This window comes from Vicugna pacos, chromosome 16 (genome assembly GCF_048564905.1).
Source record: "Vicugna pacos chromosome 16, VicPac4, whole genome shotgun sequence".
Classification (NCBI taxonomy): domain Eukaryota; kingdom Metazoa; phylum Chordata; class Mammalia; order Artiodactyla; family Camelidae; genus Vicugna; species Vicugna pacos.
Window position 1 is genome coordinate 56,787,071 of NC_133002.1, and position 17,898 is coordinate 56,804,968.

The 17,898-nt window shown below is 55.4% G+C and overlaps 1 protein-coding gene across 1 annotated transcript in view; it reads right to left on the bottom strand.

The window, feature by feature from the left end:
- The window catches only part of SDK2 (sidekick cell adhesion molecule 2), a 247,341-nt gene extending 232,078 nt beyond the window's left edge, over positions 1 to 15,263 (bottom strand). The window contains exon 1 of the mRNA XM_015235247.3: positions 14,851 to 15,263. Coding sequence (XP_015090733.1) covers positions 14,851 to 14,914 — 64 coding nt within the window. The 5' untranslated portion in view covers positions 14,915 to 15,263. The remainder of the gene's footprint in view (positions 1 to 14,850) is intronic.
- Between the last annotated feature and the right edge of the window lie 2,635 nt (positions 15,264 to 17,898).

The following is a 17,898-nucleotide window of genomic DNA, read 5'->3' on the forward strand; positions in this document are numbered from 1 at the left end:
TGCTCCATTTTGGCCTTCCTGGGCCCAACCCAGAGGGTCAAGTGCTGGCTGGGGCCCAGCTGCATCCCAGAGGGACTCCCCATGACATCGGGTAATCCATGAGCACTGCCAACATGAGCATCTTCAATTTCCTGAATCAACTCCACTGGCCTGCTTTGTGGTCAAGAGGATGGTCGAATCCAAACGCATGTGGGTGGCTGTGAGGGTTCGATTCGTTAATACACGTGGGACCCTCAGAACGGAACCTGGTCAGGGGGCAGGGCGGGGGCGGCATTCTATAAATCATGGCTATTACCCAATCTCAGGGATTCCAAGTGCATTTTTACATCTCTGGAGTCAGAATGCATCTTACTGCGGATGAAATGGCTGCAATTCGTCTTCCGGAGCCGCACATAAAATAATGATGTGTCTTAACAAGTGATGTCTTATGTTCAACCAAATATGGATGATGATGATAATGAAGATGGTGATTGTACATATCGAATGCATTTTTCCCAGCGACGTCTCCTTCCTTATGAGTTGAGGTCTGGGGTGCTCCTGAGTGTCCTGTTCCACATGGAAACAGGCATGGAGACCCCAGGTTGCTGGAGAGGGCAGGAGCTTGAGGTTCCCCAGGGAGGCTGCTCTTGGGGGATGAAAAGAAAGCCACGGGCAGAGGCTATGACCACCCGGCAGAGTCCTTGGAAGGTGGGTCAGGAGAACGGTGGGCACCGGGTGGGCACTCAGGTCCCTAATGCATATAATGGGGAAAGGATGCTTTTGCATGGGTTTGTCACGAGGACCCGATGATCCGTGTCTGGCCTGCAGCAAAGGCTTGGTTGGTGGGACCTCTAATTATCACACCCTGACTCCAAAAGCTAACTGTCTGCGAGATCAGCTGCAGGCTCCCCCCACCCCGCTCACAGGCTGAGAGCTGGGGGAGCAGAGTGCAGCCTAAGCGGACTGTCCAGGGAGGGGTCTCCAAGTGCTGACTTCCAACCCAGCAAAGCGCTATTCACACCCACTGTGCTCCAGGAGACCGTGGCGCTTAGGGGAGGAAAGATGAGAGTGTGGCCCTGCTCTTCCAAATCCATACCCCTGTGGCAGATCTTTGATCCCCCTTCCCCCTGGCAAAGGCCCTAACTGCTCTGGCACTGTCTGTACCCAGGCCCCTCGGGCCCCAGCCCACTCCTCCGACTCACAGCCCCCGTGGTTCTGCAGCTCTCTCTCCTCCCCATTCAGCTGACATGAGCATCCCCACACTCAGATGAAGCTGAGAAAGAGGGTTCGGAGAAATCACAGTCCTGCCAGATGAAAAGCAGAATGCCAGCACCTGCCACAGGGCGGAGCCTGCAAAGGGCATCTGAAAACCCAAGCTCCCAAGCCCTATGGTTTAGGACACCTCACTGGCCCCACGTCCTCCTCTGTAAAACCGGCAGCCCTTTGTAATCTGACCTTAGTGGTTCTCTGAGTTCCTGCTCAGTTCCAGCTCACCTACTGCTCCTGAGGAGGGATCTAGGACTTAGGGCCGGAGGAGGGGTCTGGGGAGGAAGACACGCACCCCAATGCACGTGCTCATCACACATGCGGACGGGTGTGGAGAGACGGGAGAGCCACTGCTCCCCTCCGGAAGCCTGCAAAGCTTCCCTAGGCTGGTTGTCGCCAAGGGTGCGCGTGTCTCTGGGTGTCAGCACCTGGAGGGCGGGGCTACAGCAGGAAGCCCCTTGAGGACGTGGCCAAGCACAACCTGACCTCAGTGATTTAGCCACCACGAAGGTGCACATTTGCAGTCCTGTAACTGCTGCTCGGCAACGGAAGGGATGAAAAGGAGGCTCTAGTTGGTGTCACAGGTCAAGAAAGAGAAAAAAAAAAAAAGGGATCCAGGTTGGAAGAGAAGTTAAACTGTGTGTTTGGAGGCAATCCGATTACATATATAGAAAATCCCACGGAGTCTACCAAAAAGCTGCTAGCACCGGTCACTGAGTCTGGCCAAGTCTCAAGGCGCGAGGGCAAAACATCAAAATCCACTGTATTCCTACATCCTGCAGACAAACAACTGGAGGCTGCAATTTAAACAAGCATTTACAACAGCATCCAAAATACAGAACGTTTAGGGATAAGTCTGACATGCAGTGGACAAAACCTGGACTCTGAAATTCACAACCTGTGGCAGAGAAGAAATCAAAGAACCAAAGAATGCAGTGGCAGCCCGTGTGCGTGGGCCGGAAGGCTCAGTGTGGTCAGACGGCAACTCTCTTCACCCTGACCTTTATTATCAACGCAACCCCCATCAGAAGTCCCAGCAGGATTTTTTAAAATCTGTTTCTAAAATTCATACATAATGTAAAGGAAAATATAAAATTCATACGGCAATGTAAAGGACCTGGAATAGCCCAGACAACTCTGAAAAAGAACAAAGGCAGAGAATGAACACTACCTGGTTTCAAGACTTATTACAAAGCAACAGAAACCAAGACAATGTGCTCCTGGGGTAAAGACAGACAAATAGATAAATGAAACAGAACGATGTCCAGAAATAGACCCACACGTACAGGGACAACTGACTCTCAACAAAGGTGCAGAATTTCAGTGGTGAAAGGTAAGTTTTCAAAAAAATGATGCTAGAACAATTGGATATCCATTTGGGGGGAAAAAAAGGAATAGGAAAAGATCTATACACCAGGCAGAGAGAGGTGACCAAGGACACAGGAAGCTCTGGGTGGTAATGGCTTGTCCGTCGCTAGGATGTGGGTGATGATCTTAGGTGTTATACACACGTCAAGAATTATCAAGTGATCCTCTTGATGGACTTTTAAATAGATCCAGTTTATCATGTCAAAACAAAAACAAAACCCCCAGTGCTCCCTGAGGAAGATGGGGCCCCTCCCATCCTATGAGACCTCACTTCAAGGTCACCTCCTCCAGGAAGCCTCCGCTGGGACAACACTCCCAGGCAACCCCCGTCACCTGGCTCCCACCTGCACTGGCGCCCCTCACACTGTCCTCGACTACTGACCACACACTTGATGCCCTCATTTGACCGTGAACAACTGGACAGCCAGGACTGCCTTAATCTGTGCTGGACCCCAGGCCCTGTGTTGGCAAAAGAAGGTGCTTAGAGAATCGAGGTTTTGTCATCCGTCGACACATCAGGGTTACTTTGGCGCTTCTAGCAAAAGCTGTTTCTGCCAGTGATGACTTCACTCCCTGCCCTTGCTCTCCCAGGAAGGAGGCCTCTAGCTGGGCTTTTTTTTTTTTTTTTTTTCCTTTTAAGGAAGGACACTGGGAGCAAGAGCTTCTGATGGTGAAGGAAGGAGCAGCGGTTCCCACCTCTCAGGTACAACACGAATTTCACAGGTCTTGTTAACAGAGCTTCGCCACGGTCCTCTGTGTGGCCACCACTGAGGCACCCTGGCTTCTCAAACCTTTAGGCTGGTCCTCCTCAAAGTGTGGCCCCGGGACCAGCAGCTGTACATCACCTGGGAACCTGTTACCAGATGCTCTGGGGGTGATGCCTGGGAATCTGCATTCCAGCAGGCCCGCTGGCGGGTCCAAGGACGGCTCTGGTGTGAGCCCCACCGCCCCGGGCCACCTTCCCACTTGCGATAAAGAGGCAGATTAACTCTGGGCTCCGAGAATGTGCTCCAGAGGCCCCTGAAGCAAGGGTACCCCCTCCTTTATCCAGCCTTCCCTCAATCCCCAGGTGTCCCAAGGCCCAGCCCCATGACCCAGCCACTCCCTTGCCCTCATCTGCGTGTCAGCATCTCAGAGGCTTGTCCTTGCTTCACTCGGACACTCAGGCTGGGCTCAGAGGACCCAGAGCCCCTGAGCTCTTACCCAGCAGAGGCACAAGAGAAGCTGAAGTCAGAGGCCTGCTCCCCGCACCCTGGGGCTGAACATTCCAAGTTCCTGGACAGACAATGAGTCCTAACATCGCAGGCGAGGTGGCAGGCAGCGGGGCACAGACAATGGGTCTGTGTTTCTCCCCACGCCTTCCTGCTGAGGCTCTCAGCCAGGGCTCCGTGAGGGAGGCTGAACCATCAAAAGCACAGTAGTCCATCCAGCGGGTCCCACTTGCCTCTGTCCAAGGCCCAGGCTGAGGCTAGGGGCCCCCTTATCACACCCTCTCTCACTCCCTGGGACCGAACAATGTTCCTTTTTCCTGAAGGCTCCGGCATCTTCTAGGTTCTTCATCCGCCGGAGCCTTAGGGAAAAGGGGTCAAATGCCAACACCTCTCTTCCTCTCCCCAAAGCCCAGGCCTCTGTCTTCCCAGGGCAGGCAGGATGGGCAGTGGACAGAGCTCTCCAGCCACTGGGAGCCACAGCCAGAAACATCTCCTCTCTCCCTGGCTGATTCCTCTTCATTAGTGCAATCACATCAACACTGACAGCAGTGGATTTATCACTGCCCCGACGACAACCATTTGTCACCCAGTGATGCACAGCCCGATAATGAGTTTGGGGCAGAGCTAATGAGGAACTGCCCCCGACTCTCCTCGGCAGCTCCAGCCCCGCGATGTCCTGCCCGCCGACCCACCCCTGCCAACAGCCGCTCCACCAGGGCAGGGAGGGGGGCTCCAAGCAGAGAGGTCAAGGGCCACTGGGCTGAGCCCGCCAGAGCCCTGCAATGTCACTGAGCATGCTGCCCGAGCGAGGAGACTTCAAGGTTGACTGAGCAGGAAGGCGTGAGTGCTGGGCACCATCTGGGGCGGCCGCACCTCCTCTGGTCCAGGGCAGGGAGGGACAAACAGTGGTAATGGGGAAGGTGGGCCGCCCCGTGGGAGCCTGGGAGTGCATGGATGCTCTGAGCTTTGCTTCCAGGAGCCCAGGAGCCCAAGAGGAATGGGGAGAGGAGTGACTGCAACTGATCTAGAACACTGAGTGCCGCTTGGGCACGGGCATGGAGAGGCTGCTGGGGTGCGACCACACTTGGGCCCTGCTTTGCCAGGGGTGGGCTTCCGGTACCCTCAGCTCTGGAAGGCACTGACGCGTGTCAGTAAGAAGGGCCCCTGTGCGATGGACACAGTTATCACAGGGCCCAGCGCCTCTTACTAGCAGGGTCTTCAGGCCCTCGCTCAGTGCCCTGCCCCCAACTCTTCCTCCATCACAGCTACAGTGGTGGTGGTCATGCTCCCGACACTCAGTGCAATTAAAAGGGAAGGGAGGGAGGGCCCCGGGGGAGGCCAGGAGACAGGCCCCCTAATGGTATGGGGCAGATGACTGGCGCTCAGGGAGACCCAGCAAACACCAACCACCCAAGCAGCAGGGCCCTCTAGGGACCTCAGGCTCACACTCACCACCCTAGAAGGCACCAGATAAGACACAGCAGATGGTTATGGTCGCCTGGGGTCAATCACATCCGCGACACAAGTACATTAGGAGGCGGGTATGTAGATAAAATATTACAGAAAAATTTAAGTACAAATGGTTGAAATATATATGTGTAAAGCATCTGAGAATCTTATAGATGATGTGGCCCCACAGATCATCTTATTCAAGTGTTTCAAAGCCAAGTTTTGACATCTATCCCAGGGGGTCCAGGAAGCCATGGGGCAGACGTACCACATCTTCCAGCAACATCAATTGGCTTTAAAATATTCTTTGTGTGTTAAAATAGAATTCAGATAGACTGCAGAATGGAATGCAACATTTCATGCATTTAAAAAGCAAAATATGAAAAAGGAAAATGTCGTGCGGATAGCGGGCAGCTTCAGGCTACATGGCCAGATCCCCCAGGGCACGTGGCCGCTCTCCTCCACCACTGAAGCCCTTCCCAGAAGAGCTTGGAAATGCTGTATTTATGCCCCCATGTTTTCCCACTGAGGAGGACGTGGAGGCTAAGAGGGACCAGGTGACAATAGGTCCTGACCTCTGAGGCCCGAAAGGCGTCACAAGACTGTTCCCCTCCCTCTGATGTTACTGTTACCCCTGCCACACCCTGCTTGCCTTAAAGGGTTAACTTCATTAATGGGGAGCCATAATTTATGTCTAATACCTCCATCCTTGTTGATGAAGGGTTATTATCTAAACTCAAGGAGTTTATAATTAAAGAAATCAGTCACACGCACATTAGAAGATAGTTCAGAACCAACAAGGCCAAGTGCCAAATGAGACACCTAGACCGTTGGCACCCTGAGGGCTCGGAGGTATTTGGGACCCAGGGAGGCGGAGGGTCAAGGGTGCAGAAGAGGAGAGAGGAGGGAAGGGTGCCGATGGCTTCCTGGAGGTGACGGCAGTGAGCATGCTGGCGGGCAGGAGTGGGGGGAGGGGAGGGGAGACTGCAGCCGTGGGCAGACTGTGGAGGGCTTGGCCGTGGTACCGCAGCAGCGGGGACACCACAGGGGTAAAGGCCTACCCATGGGGAGGGGGTGATGGGAGAGGCCTTGGCATTCAGATCCTCTCGCGAAGACCCAGTGGGAGAGCAGATGGGGTGTCTAGAAAGAACCCCGAGCTCCCTTAGAGAGAGGAGAGGCTATCTTAGCCTGCACCCTGCGCACCCCCCTACCCGGCACCCACCCTAGCTGGGGCAGAGCTTGTGGTCAAAGGAGACCGCTCCCAAATCCCAAAGCGGCGCGGTGAGCCATTCCTAAATGTGCATGTCTTGACAGGATCAAAAGCAATGACCTAAGAAGCAGCTCACCTCCCCTCATTGTCTCTTTCTTACAAGTCAAGGGACCTTGCCAAGTTACATACTGTTTCTGAACTTCAATGCTAACAAGGTTAATAACTTAATACTTTCTGGCCAAAATCCTTCACAGGTCGTGATGGAGAGAAAATGAGATGTCGGTGAAAGCTACGCACAGAAATTTGAGTTTTTAAGAAAGGACCTAGTATAAAACGTTCACCTCAAGGGCTGAACAAATGATAATAGCTTAATATGTGGGTTATTTGCATTTCAAGCTGGAGGCAAAGACAGTCTTAGTCAAATAAATGAATCCCTAATAATGGAAGTTTAGATGCTACAGTTGGGTCTGTGAAAGATAAAGGGAGCAGAGGTATTTGGGAACAGGGCACGTGACAAATTGTGGGCCCAAAGATCACCCTGCCTCCCTGACACCAAGATGACAATAATGACAATGATGAACACTTATTCAGTGTTTACTATATACCAAGCTCTGTCTGAAGAGCTTAGTGTATCGCATTAAAACAACCCCATGAGGTTAGGATGACTGTTATCTCCATTTTGCAGATGAAAAAACTGGGGCACAGGTTGGCTATGTAACTTATCCAAGGTCATTCAAGCAGTAGATGACAGGTAGGATTTGAACCCGGGGAGTCGTCTATATTTCAGGCTCCTCAGAGGTCTGTGCTGTCTCACCCGGGCCCTCCGACAGCACATTCTGGATTGACCCTCATGGTTCAAAGCAGGCAACAGGGCATCTGTACCAGATGCAGAACTGACTCACATTACGTGGAAACAACCCGAGTGTGCAGGTGCACAGCCACAGTTCTGACCATGGCTCAGGCTTTGGGGAACACAACTGCCCAGATATTTGCATGTATGCACCTCCACAGAGAAGTCCGGGCATGGCGGGTCCAGGGTCCTGGCTCCAGCAGGCCCTTGAGAAGCCGAATTCACTGAACAGGCTGCATTATGCCAATAACATTTCCTCCTCTTAGGATTATCACATCATTAAAATTTCATCACCCCTCTGGGTCACTAATGGCTTCCTATATGACATCAAATTTAATTGCTACTCTTCCTCACCTCATTCAGTTTAGAAGACTCTTGCATGGCTCCATCACTAGTTTGCCAGTCATGAACGCCACAAGTGACCTTAAGGGGACTCCTCAAACATCTCCGGGTCACCCAACCCCAGGGAGGGAACAGGAGAAAGCAGGAGAGGAGAGGGAGAAAGGGGTTCCTTTCTTGACCTCTCATGTTCTGCTAACTTAAGGTCCAGTGAAGATACGACCAGGGCAGAGATGAGAGCCAGGAGGCTCAAGAAGGGGAGGAGGGGGAATTCTCAGGGCAATTTACAAACTCTACTTCCGCCCCTGGACCAGCCCCAGTCTCCTAACAGCACAACTAGCTGAGCATCTCTCATTGGGAAAAATGTCAGTGAAGGATGCTGTGGAGGCATGGGGCAGCCTGGGGCAGTGGGAAAAGGATTATAGAGCCCTGGGTTCAACTCTTCCTATCTTGCCTCCAAATTGTCAGGTCTTGGGCAGGTAATTGCTCTGAGCCTCAGTTTATCCACATGGAGTTGAGGGAGACGGAGGCGGGAAATGTCTATAATGCACCTAACACTATCCAGCATGTAAAACTGGGCACCAAATGTTGGTTTGCTTCCCCTCTGCAGATCCGTAAGATGAGGAGAAGAGATCGAGTCATTCTACACTGGGGAAGATGCAAGAGAAAATGGAGCCAAAGGAAGACGTGGGGGAAATATGAAGTAAAAATACCAGGAGGGGAAATCTGAAAATGAAATGCAACCTGAGATCCTATCTTTAAGAAGCACAGATCCAGGTGAATTAGCTTGTTGAGTGCTTCTGATATGTCAGGTTCCACGCTGAACGCTCTGCTTGTGTTATCTCATTTACTTCTCCTTGTATTACAAACAAGCAAACGGGGCTTGAACATATCAGTGATTGAACGCAAAGAGGCATAGATTAACCCAAAGTGACAGAGCTGGAACCCAGGTTGGCCCTGTTCCAACACACTGGCCACTCCACATGCCACTTCTCAACAGCCTAAGGAAGAAACTCACAAGGTGGGGAAGTAAGAGCACGGACTGGGGGTAGCTCAGGGGAATGCTTTAGGGACGGCCCTGTCTTGAGTAAAGTAATTCTCTATATGAAATGCACTTCCGGAGACTGCAGTGTCATCTCTGCGGTTATGAGGAATGCTAGACATCACCAGTGCTCATAGAGATGTTCTTCTTCCAGCCCACGGAAGCCTGCATGCCCCAGTGCCCTTGCCTGGGAAGGACCACTGGGTGGGACTATGTGATGAGCTCTGGCCAATGGGCTGCAAGGGGAAGTGAGCCGGGCTACAGCATTTAATTGCAGATGCAAGTCTTCCTCTATCTCTGGTGTATTTCAAAAGGTGTCTGGTGCCCAGATACCTTCAAATGCCTGGATGGGCATTACCCACCCCCTCAGCCCCCTGCCAGTCCTCCCAATTTCCTCCACATCACAAAGATGGAGTTCAGCTGGTAGGGATTCAGCAAGGATCCTGGAACCACCCAACCCTGGAGGCCAGGCTGCTAGAGGCAGCTTCACCTGCAGGGCCAGAGGTGGGAAAACGTGGGAATGGAGGCAAGAAAGTCTGAATAGGGGCTCAATAGAAACTATTCCATGTAAGCCTAGGCTGGACTCTGGAGGGCAGGGCTCCCACCCCTCGGGTGCCTGGCTGCTCAATGCAGTGAGGGCTCCATGGCCCGGGGTGTGTGTGATGTGCAGAGGAGCCCATGAAAGAGGGTGGGTGACCAGAGAGCAGCTAGAGAAGAAGGTGGAGTCCACATGACAAAGGCTTTATGCCTTAGGTAAGCATGCGTTCATTCATTCATTCATTCATTCATTCATTCATGTATTCTTCATTCACTTGTTCCTATTGGTCAGGCTTCTACACGCCAGGCGCTGCCCAAGCAGCTGGGGACACAGCCAGGGATAAATTAAGCCCTGCCCGCATGAGAGAGACCAACAGTAAACAAGCCCACACCTGTCCGACGGAGCTGAGGACGGCAGGGGGAGGAAGGCAGGCGAAGGGGTGGGTGCCTGGAGATGCCACGTTGCGGAGCACTTAGGGATGGATAAGGGACAACAGAGGAAAGGCTTGAGGAAATAAAGATTGGGCGGTGGCAACATGGGGGAGGAGTGGGCGAGGCTGCAGGCACAGCAGGACCCTCCCGCACCAGTTCAAAGGCCAGAGTTTGACTGGTAAGTTCTAGCAACACAAAGGCGGTCAGTGCACGTGGTGGACGGGAGTGAGGGAAGATGGGGCAGGAGGGAGGGGCGTGGATTCTGGCAGTCTCACACCTGGTGGCCCTCACGTTATAAGCACTTAACATCTATAAAGAGCATTTTTAAAGTGATGGGGATAATCCCATGTAACGTAAAAAAAGAGCCTAAGAGGTAGGTAACACCTGTTTACAAACTTTGTTTCTTCATTTTACAGATGAGGAAACTGGGCCTCAGGTCGGGTGGCTCAGCAGTGGAGGCTGGGCTGGAACCAGGCTGGGAGTCACAGTCATCGCCATGTTGGCACCTCCCGTAACAGAAGGAGAGGGGCCTCCGTGGGGCTCCTGGGCTCCAAGAGGGGCTTTCTGGACCAGACACCTGGCTTAGGGGGATCTGGAGGAGAGACAAGCTGTGCGACGCCCCCTGCTCTCCCTCCAGGACCCCGAGCAGCCCCACAGGTCCCTTGCTCAGCCTCGCTCACGCTCTCCGGCCCCGCCTTCTGCCCAGCGCGGGGACAGGAGTGGGGGGAGGACGAGGAGTAGCCGAGATGTCTCAGCAACCAGACTGTTTTCCTTTCCATTACAGGCAGTGCAGCCGCTGCTGGCCCATTTGTTGCTATTGGCACCCCAAGGCCCCAAATTACGATGACTAATTCCCACCACTTCAGGCAGCTCCAGGGCCATCTGCAGCAACGTGCTGGGGGCGGAGGGGCAGGGTGGAAATCCCGCAGGCAGCACCCTAACACCCAGCATCAATTCCAACTCAGTCTCTGGACTGCCCGAGGGGCCAGGAGTTGGAAAGAGGGAGAGGTTTCAGCCAATCAGAAGACTCCCTCAAATGCAGCCAAATCCTAGGAAAACCAACCACAGGGAGGCCCATTGCTTCATCAATGTAAAGCACAACTGTTTAACAATCGGCTTGTTTTTAATGTAGTGAGTCTCCCATCGCTGGGGGTATGCAAGCAGAAACCACATTGCCACTGGCCCCATGTTTGTGGGCAGGGGACAGCACTAGATGATTTTTCATGTTTCTTTCAAGTCAAATGTACTGATTCATGTTAGTCCTTAGGACGGAGAACAAGTTCATTATTACCGTTCAGCTTACAGCCCAACTGTGTCCCGTGGTCCCAAATCAAATGCATACCAATATGCAGTTTAACACAGCATTTTAAAGTTGGCCGTTCAGGCACTGTTTAAACAGAGAACTGCTGTAAAGGACTTGGCCTCTTTCCCAGCCTCCCTTCCCTGGTGGAACACGGTCCCTGGCCCCTGCTTTGGCCTTCCAGTAGAGGACATAAAGGAGAGACGGTCGATAAATATTTGCCAAACAAATGCATGAAAGGGCGAGTTTCTGAGGCAGGTAGCAGGCTGCCAGTGTGCTTCAGTCTCTGGGTGGGGGTCCTGAGTCTGTCCATGATCTGCAGCAGCCAGTACAAGCACCACACCGGGTCCCTCATTTAACCACAGGCAGAATGTTGCAGACTGCCCAGCTGAAGGCAAGGGGGCGCACAGGGCGAGGGAGAGGGGTGTATGGGGTGGAGAGTCAGCCCTCTGGCCCTGGGAGAAGGAGATGTAGGGAGCAGGGGTGCCCCCACTCCCCAGCCCATCTCCTGTGGGGCTTTTGACACATCGCTGAGCTCCGGGCAAGCACGCCACTCGGCCTTGTGGTAATTAGTAAAAGCCCCTGATCAATAAGTTATTTTTTGCTGTCAGTAATTAATAATTACAGCTTAGCCACACCATGTAATTAAACTTTCATCCCGCTCCCTCAAGTGCTGTTTGGCTTTTATTGTGATTATCTCCCAGCACTAAACTTTCTCCCTCTAGAGCCTCCGGAAGCCTGTGGGGCTGGGCTTCTCAATCCCTGCTCAGGGTTTTCTGCTGCCTGGCTCACTCAGCTCAGACTCCCCTCTGTTCCTCCCTTAGGCACCATTCTCTTGAAAGAAGCTTCTGGACCAGCCGGCTGGGCTGCTGCCGCCCTTCGTCCAGTTTCTCAGCCCCCTCAGGATGTCCACCTGATCGCGAAACATCTTTTGAGGTGCTTGTGGAAATGCAGACATCCGGGCCCACCCAGAACTCTCCAGTCAGAGTGCCCGGGGCTCTGGATCAGGCCCGCGGGAGGGCCGCTTTGAGTCACAGTGACGCAGCCACAGGAGGAAGTCAAAGAAGGGTCTTGGGTGAGGAAAAGACATTCAGGGCTTTTTGGTGGGTGGCCAGGAATCACTCCTCACGGTCCCTTGACACAGTGTAAAAACAACCACAATAACAGTAATAATAATTGCCCTTTACGAGCCCCCTTTTTTACCAGGTGCCTGCTCCCTGCACCCACCCCCACCCCCAAGTACCTTGACTCTTATCAACTCAGCTCTTTTCTCCAACATTGCTTAGTTTGGGGAAAGTGTGAACTGTGTGACACTGAGTTTTGAGGGAAAAGATCAAATGGTGGCTTTCAGTATAAATAGGTGATGCTGCCCAGGTTCCACACCTGAAGAAAACAAGGCTAAGTCTAGATGAAGTCTGGTAGCGGCCGATGTGAGCTTTGCTCCACTGCCTGGTCCCCCACTCTGTGTCATAACTGGAGAACGGGGCTCATGGGCTCAGAAGTGACAAACAACCGCCCCAAAGAATTAATAGCACGACCTCAAACTTGAAAGAGACGCAAAGGAGAAATTCTACCCTCTAACCCCAAAGCAGATAAACGATCTTTGAGCCCCACGCCCGACCCTGCTCCCCTGACACACAGTGCAGCATCGTCCCGAAACCTGCGCCGAGACCAGGTTCCCACAATCCTCTGCGTGGTTTGCCGCCCAGGAGATAAACGGAAGGAGACTACCTGAAGGATGCTGGAAAACTCAGAGCCAGAGAACACAAATGGAGCAGCAGGGGATCTGGGCAGCCACACTCAAACAGACAGCAAACGAGAAGTGGGGGAGAGAGTGAATCAATCAAAGAGACCTTCACCACTTCTGACACGGCGAATCCCTCCCACAGGAAGCACAGGGACACCAGGGGGCCTGGCCTGAGCTTCCCCAGAATGGATGGGTGGAATCTTGGCCTTGGGTGGATGGGACAGGTGTGGAGGTGGGGCATGGAAGCGACTTGCTGACCCGGAAGGAAGGACCTTCAGGTGCCCTGAGGACTCCTTACACACCTGGTCCTGGATGGGACAAAAACTAGGGAGCCACCTGCCCAGGGAACTTGTGCCGTTGCTGGAGACCGTGCAGTAATTAAGTCAGAAGCATCCAGACAGAAACTGATACCCCTCAGAGCCTTCCTGCCTCCTAGCTCTCAGCTAGCAACCCCATGGCATCTCAGAGTAAATCTGACGTGCCCCAGGACAGACTAACCCATTCCTACTCTGCCAGCCTCGCTCACAGTCCTTCCCTGACCCTCAGAAGGATCCCACCTCAGCAAGCTCACCCCAGCCGCAGATGGTCCTGGTACTAGGAGAGGGGCTTAGAAGTCTCCTGGTCCCAGTCCTGACTCCCACCCTCAGATCACCCAGCAGCCTTGGGCAAGTCACCTAATGCCCCCGGACCTCAGTTTTCCCGTCTGTTAAATGACTGTTAGAACAAGACGACCTCTGAAGTCCCTGCCTGCTGGAAGATTTTATGATGATCATAAAAATAATAATAACTTTTATTATCTTACATTCACAGGGCCCGTTACAAAATTTCTAAGTGCTTTAATGTAAATTACATTGTAAAATCCTCCCCTCGACCCCGCAAGTGAGAGCTGATTGTTTTTATCTCTTTGATCTTGGCTCTCTGGACTGCCTGACGCTGAGCACCCTGGGGTCCCTTCTTCCCTGTGGCTCGTGGGGCGGGGCCCTTTTGAGGTTGCAGGTTCCACAGACTGGAGCCCCAGAGGTGGGCCCAGGACCCCTTCGGAGCCTGGAAGAGGGAAGGCCAAGCCCTGGGAGTCCTGGAGCTCAGTCCAGGCTTCCTCTCCCTCCGCCCCCAGCAGGCGCCGCTCCGACACCGCTGGCACCACTGCCTGGATCTAGGAACCCCAAAGGCAAGAAAGCACGGTACAGCCCTCTCCCCCGCCGGGACCTGCCCAAGGACTGGGGGGATGTCTGGGTATCCGCCCTCTGGAGGGGGACAGTGCGGGTCACGCCTCCTCCTCTTTCCTAATACTCCCACCCCCAAATCCACCAGCCCTTCTCCACTGTGAGGCAGCTCCAGGCAGCTCCAGGTCAGAGCGAGCCTCGGCTGCAGAGACAATTGAGCAGCCAGGAGAGCTGGCTTCAAAGGCAGGATGCTGGGGTGTCTGGGCGGGTGGGAGGGAAGAGGGACTCAGAACCTCCCAGTACATCACCCTACTCCCACCCCCCGGTGGATCCGGGGCTGCACCGGTGACCTCGGCTCCCGCGCGCACCGCGAAGCACCCCCAGCCCCGGGGCAGCCGGCCAGGCAGCTAGCCGCGGACTCTGGGAAGTGGCCAGGACCGGCAACTGCCCTCTCGGGGCGACCCTCCTGGCACCCAGCGCGCGGCTTGGGCCCCTTCCCGCTGCCCTCCAGCCCCAGGGTCCCTCGCCCAGGTCGGCCAGCGCGTGCCCGGCAGGGCCTTGCCCTTCCCCACTGACACGGAGCGGGGAACCTGGAGTCTGGCCGGAGAAGCTGGGTGCAGCCGGGCGATGAGCCTCGCACGAGCCCCTCCCATGCCAGCCCAAGAGCACCCACAGCCCCGGGGGAAGGGAATGATACACCCCCCCAATCCTTAGGCTCTTCTCAGCCTGTACGGGCGACGCCTCCCAGCAAGGACCCCTACCTTTCCGGATTCGGAAGCCACAAGTCTAAGAACACCGGCCCCACCCCCCGAAAGAGAGCCCCTAAACTCGGGGAAAGGGTCCTGAAACTCCCTGGAGAAGGTTCTGCCCGGGCTAAGCCCGGAATTCAGGAGGCCACCGCGAGTCCAGCGAGCTCCCGCCACCCTCCCCACCCCACGTGGGGGTGACTCTCCGTACCTTGCGCTCCGGCCGAGCGGATCTGGTGCAAGACCAGCAGAGTCCAGATCAGCAGCCCCCACATGGTGACCAGCCTTTTGGGGGGTCTTCTGTACTGTTTTATAATCCTGGTGGGGTCCGGTACCCCGCGGCTTGGTCCCAGGAGACTGTCTACGGAGCTCCGACCTGGGGAGGGGGTATCCGCCTGGGAGGGACTGCGCTGGAGACCCCAAGCTTTCCTCGTCGTCTTCAATCCAAATCCTATCCCCGTGGCGCGCCCGGAAGGTGAGGGACAAGCCGAGAGAAGGAGGAAAAGCCGCTCTCGGGCTCGGGGCACCTTCCTCCCTTAGCACCCCAACTCAGACTTCTCCCGAGCAGGGCGGCCTCGGCGATCTGGCCGGGTCGCGGGCCAGGCTCCGGAATAAACCGACAACTTCAGGAAACTTCCTCCCGTGGCCACGTTGCCCGCCCCCCGCCCCCTCCCCGCCCCCTGGTTGGGTCCTCCGCGCGGACGCAGTCACCGCCGATCCAGGCGCCGGGCCCCCGGGGCCGGGCGGGAGGGGAGCGCGGAGGCAGAGGCGGGTGCGGGGCTTCTCTCAGGGGCGCCGGGTTCGCGGGGCGCGGTGAGCATAGCGGTCCGAGTCTCCCTGGAGCCGAAGTTTTCTTCTCTCTAACTTTGCAGGCGGCATCTGGCGGAGCCGAACCACCCCTTTCGGCTCCACTGTCCTGGCGCCCAATCCCGGCACTGTCGGTCCCTCCGGGGGACGCCGGGCCCGGGCGCCCCCTCGGCTCCGCGCCCAACGGGCTAGCAAACTTTGCAGGTCCCGCGGCCCGGCGCGCAGCCCCGCGCGCCCATGTCCGCGCCGGCTGAGGGGCGGCGGGGACGGCTGCCGGTCTCGGCGACCCGGGCTGTCGCCGGCGCACGGACGCGGAGCCTTCTGCCGGCCGGAGGATGGAGCCCGGCGGCTCTGCCTTGCGCCGCGCCCTGGCCGGAGCTCTCTGTGAGGAGCGCGGAGGGCCCGGCGGGCAGCCCCGGCTCCGGGGGCGCGGCGCCTCCTCGGACGCCCGGCGCGCGCCGACCGCCGGGACCGGAGAAGCAGCGGCCGCCGCGCCCGCCCCAGCGCCTTGGCCGCGCCGCCGCCGCCCGTTTCAGCAGCCGCCGCCGCTCGCCGAACCCGCCGCCCTCGGCTTCCCGGGCTCGGCGTCCGGAGAGCCGCTTCTGCCTGCGCCGAGCGGGAGCTGCGGGGGCAGCGTGAGCCGGGGACGAGCGCGGCGGAGGCGGGGGCGGAGACGCGGCGAGGGGGGCCGAGCGCTACCCCGTGGCCGCGACTGGAGAGCAGCCTGCGCGCGGGGAGGGGCGGCGGCGGCGGCGGCGGGGGCCCCGAGCCAGGCCCGGGAGCGAGCCCCGCAGAAACACAAGCCGTGGGGCGGCCGCAGGCGCCTCGCGCCTTCGGGACCCGCCGGAGGGCAGCACTGCTAACCTCGTACCGTACCCAGGAGGGATGCGCCCAGAGCCCCTCGGCCCTCTGGGCCAGCCGTCCCTTCCAGCCTCTGCCCTGCCCCCCTCTCTAAGGCCTCTTCGGACCTCTCCCCCTTGCCAGGAACCCCAACACCCTTCCCGGACATTGAGTAACAGGGGTGGAGGGTGTGTGGGGAAGAGGGTTCGGTCAACTGATTGATTCCAGTTTCCCCTTCCCAGGTCGGGCTTTCAAAAGTCTGGAACCGCTCAGGGCGGAGAGCAAGACAAAAGAGAGGCCGGGGACTTACAGATGGCTGAGAAAGTGAAGTTGGTGCCAAGGCATATGCATTCTTTGTTTCTTCTTTTTTCCTCTGAGCTCTTATTGCAAAGGGTAGACGAATGGGAAGTGAGTGAAAAAGCTACAGAAAAGAAGTTCGGAGGTTTCCTTCCTTGTGCAACAGGAGTCAGCAGGACCAGCACCCATGGAGCCCAGCTCCGGACTGCAGGACCCAGTTAAACAGTCCTGGATACTGGATAGTTTTGCTTCCATGCACCTCTTTCTCCATAAAATATAGATATTTTTAAATAATATTTATGACCGTGATGGCACAAAGAGAAATATATGAATATTACATATTAAGATAGTTTTCTTCAACTTGAGAGTTCATTTATTTCTTCTGGTTTTAAAAGAAACTAAAACATTTTCATGGGCCCCTAAAAAATGGCGCTTTCCAGCATGGCACCTGTGGAGCCACATGGAGTCGCCCTGTCCACTTGGTGCTTCTACTGGGAGCCAAGCGCCCCTGAGGTTCCACCCTGGGGCACAATGCTTTCCTGTCTCTGCTCCTGATGATCCACTCTACCCAAGAGGGTACCCCTTCTGAGAGCCGTGGAGCACACACCAACGCTGCAAACATTTCACTACTTTTGAAAATTCTCATTTCACTACTTTTGAAAATTCTCATTTCACATGCCTCGGAAAAAGAACTGGGGGCATTTCCTGAAAATGGCTGAGAAGCTAGCCTAGTTTCCCTTAACGGTCCTTCATCACCTAATTCAAACATTTTGCAACTTTTCCCCTGGCAACTGGTGCTCCATCCTTCTGGCTGGCTGGGGAAGGAGAGGGCTTCGGGGGCAGGGGACGTAGATGTGGCCACCCCTCCTTCCCTTTGCTGGCCATGATGTTGCTGGCTGCTTAGGGATGCACAGCTGGCCTCACATCCTCCCCTACTTGCTCTAACCACCCCATGCTAGAGCTCAGGCCCTTCCAGACCTCAGAGAACAGCTGTCTGCAAAGTGCTGTTACACTTTTTGCTCATAGAGGGGGCCTGAGAGCCAGATTTGTCCGGAACCTCTCCTCCTTTTCAGCCAGCAAAAGGACAGCAGAAAGACTGTATCTCTGTTCTCTGAGGCGGGGGAGCTCACATTGAAATGTCCACCCTCTTCGTGTCCAGTCCCAGACCTCTGGCAGCCAAGAGTCTGCGCTGGTTGCTCCTGGGGCTCTGAACATCATTTGTTCTTTTTCTAAGAAGAGACATGTTTGCACAGCCTCATGTAGTCCCTGTGAACCTTCTGGGAGTTTAATCCCCAAAGGCCAGGGCAGGATACCA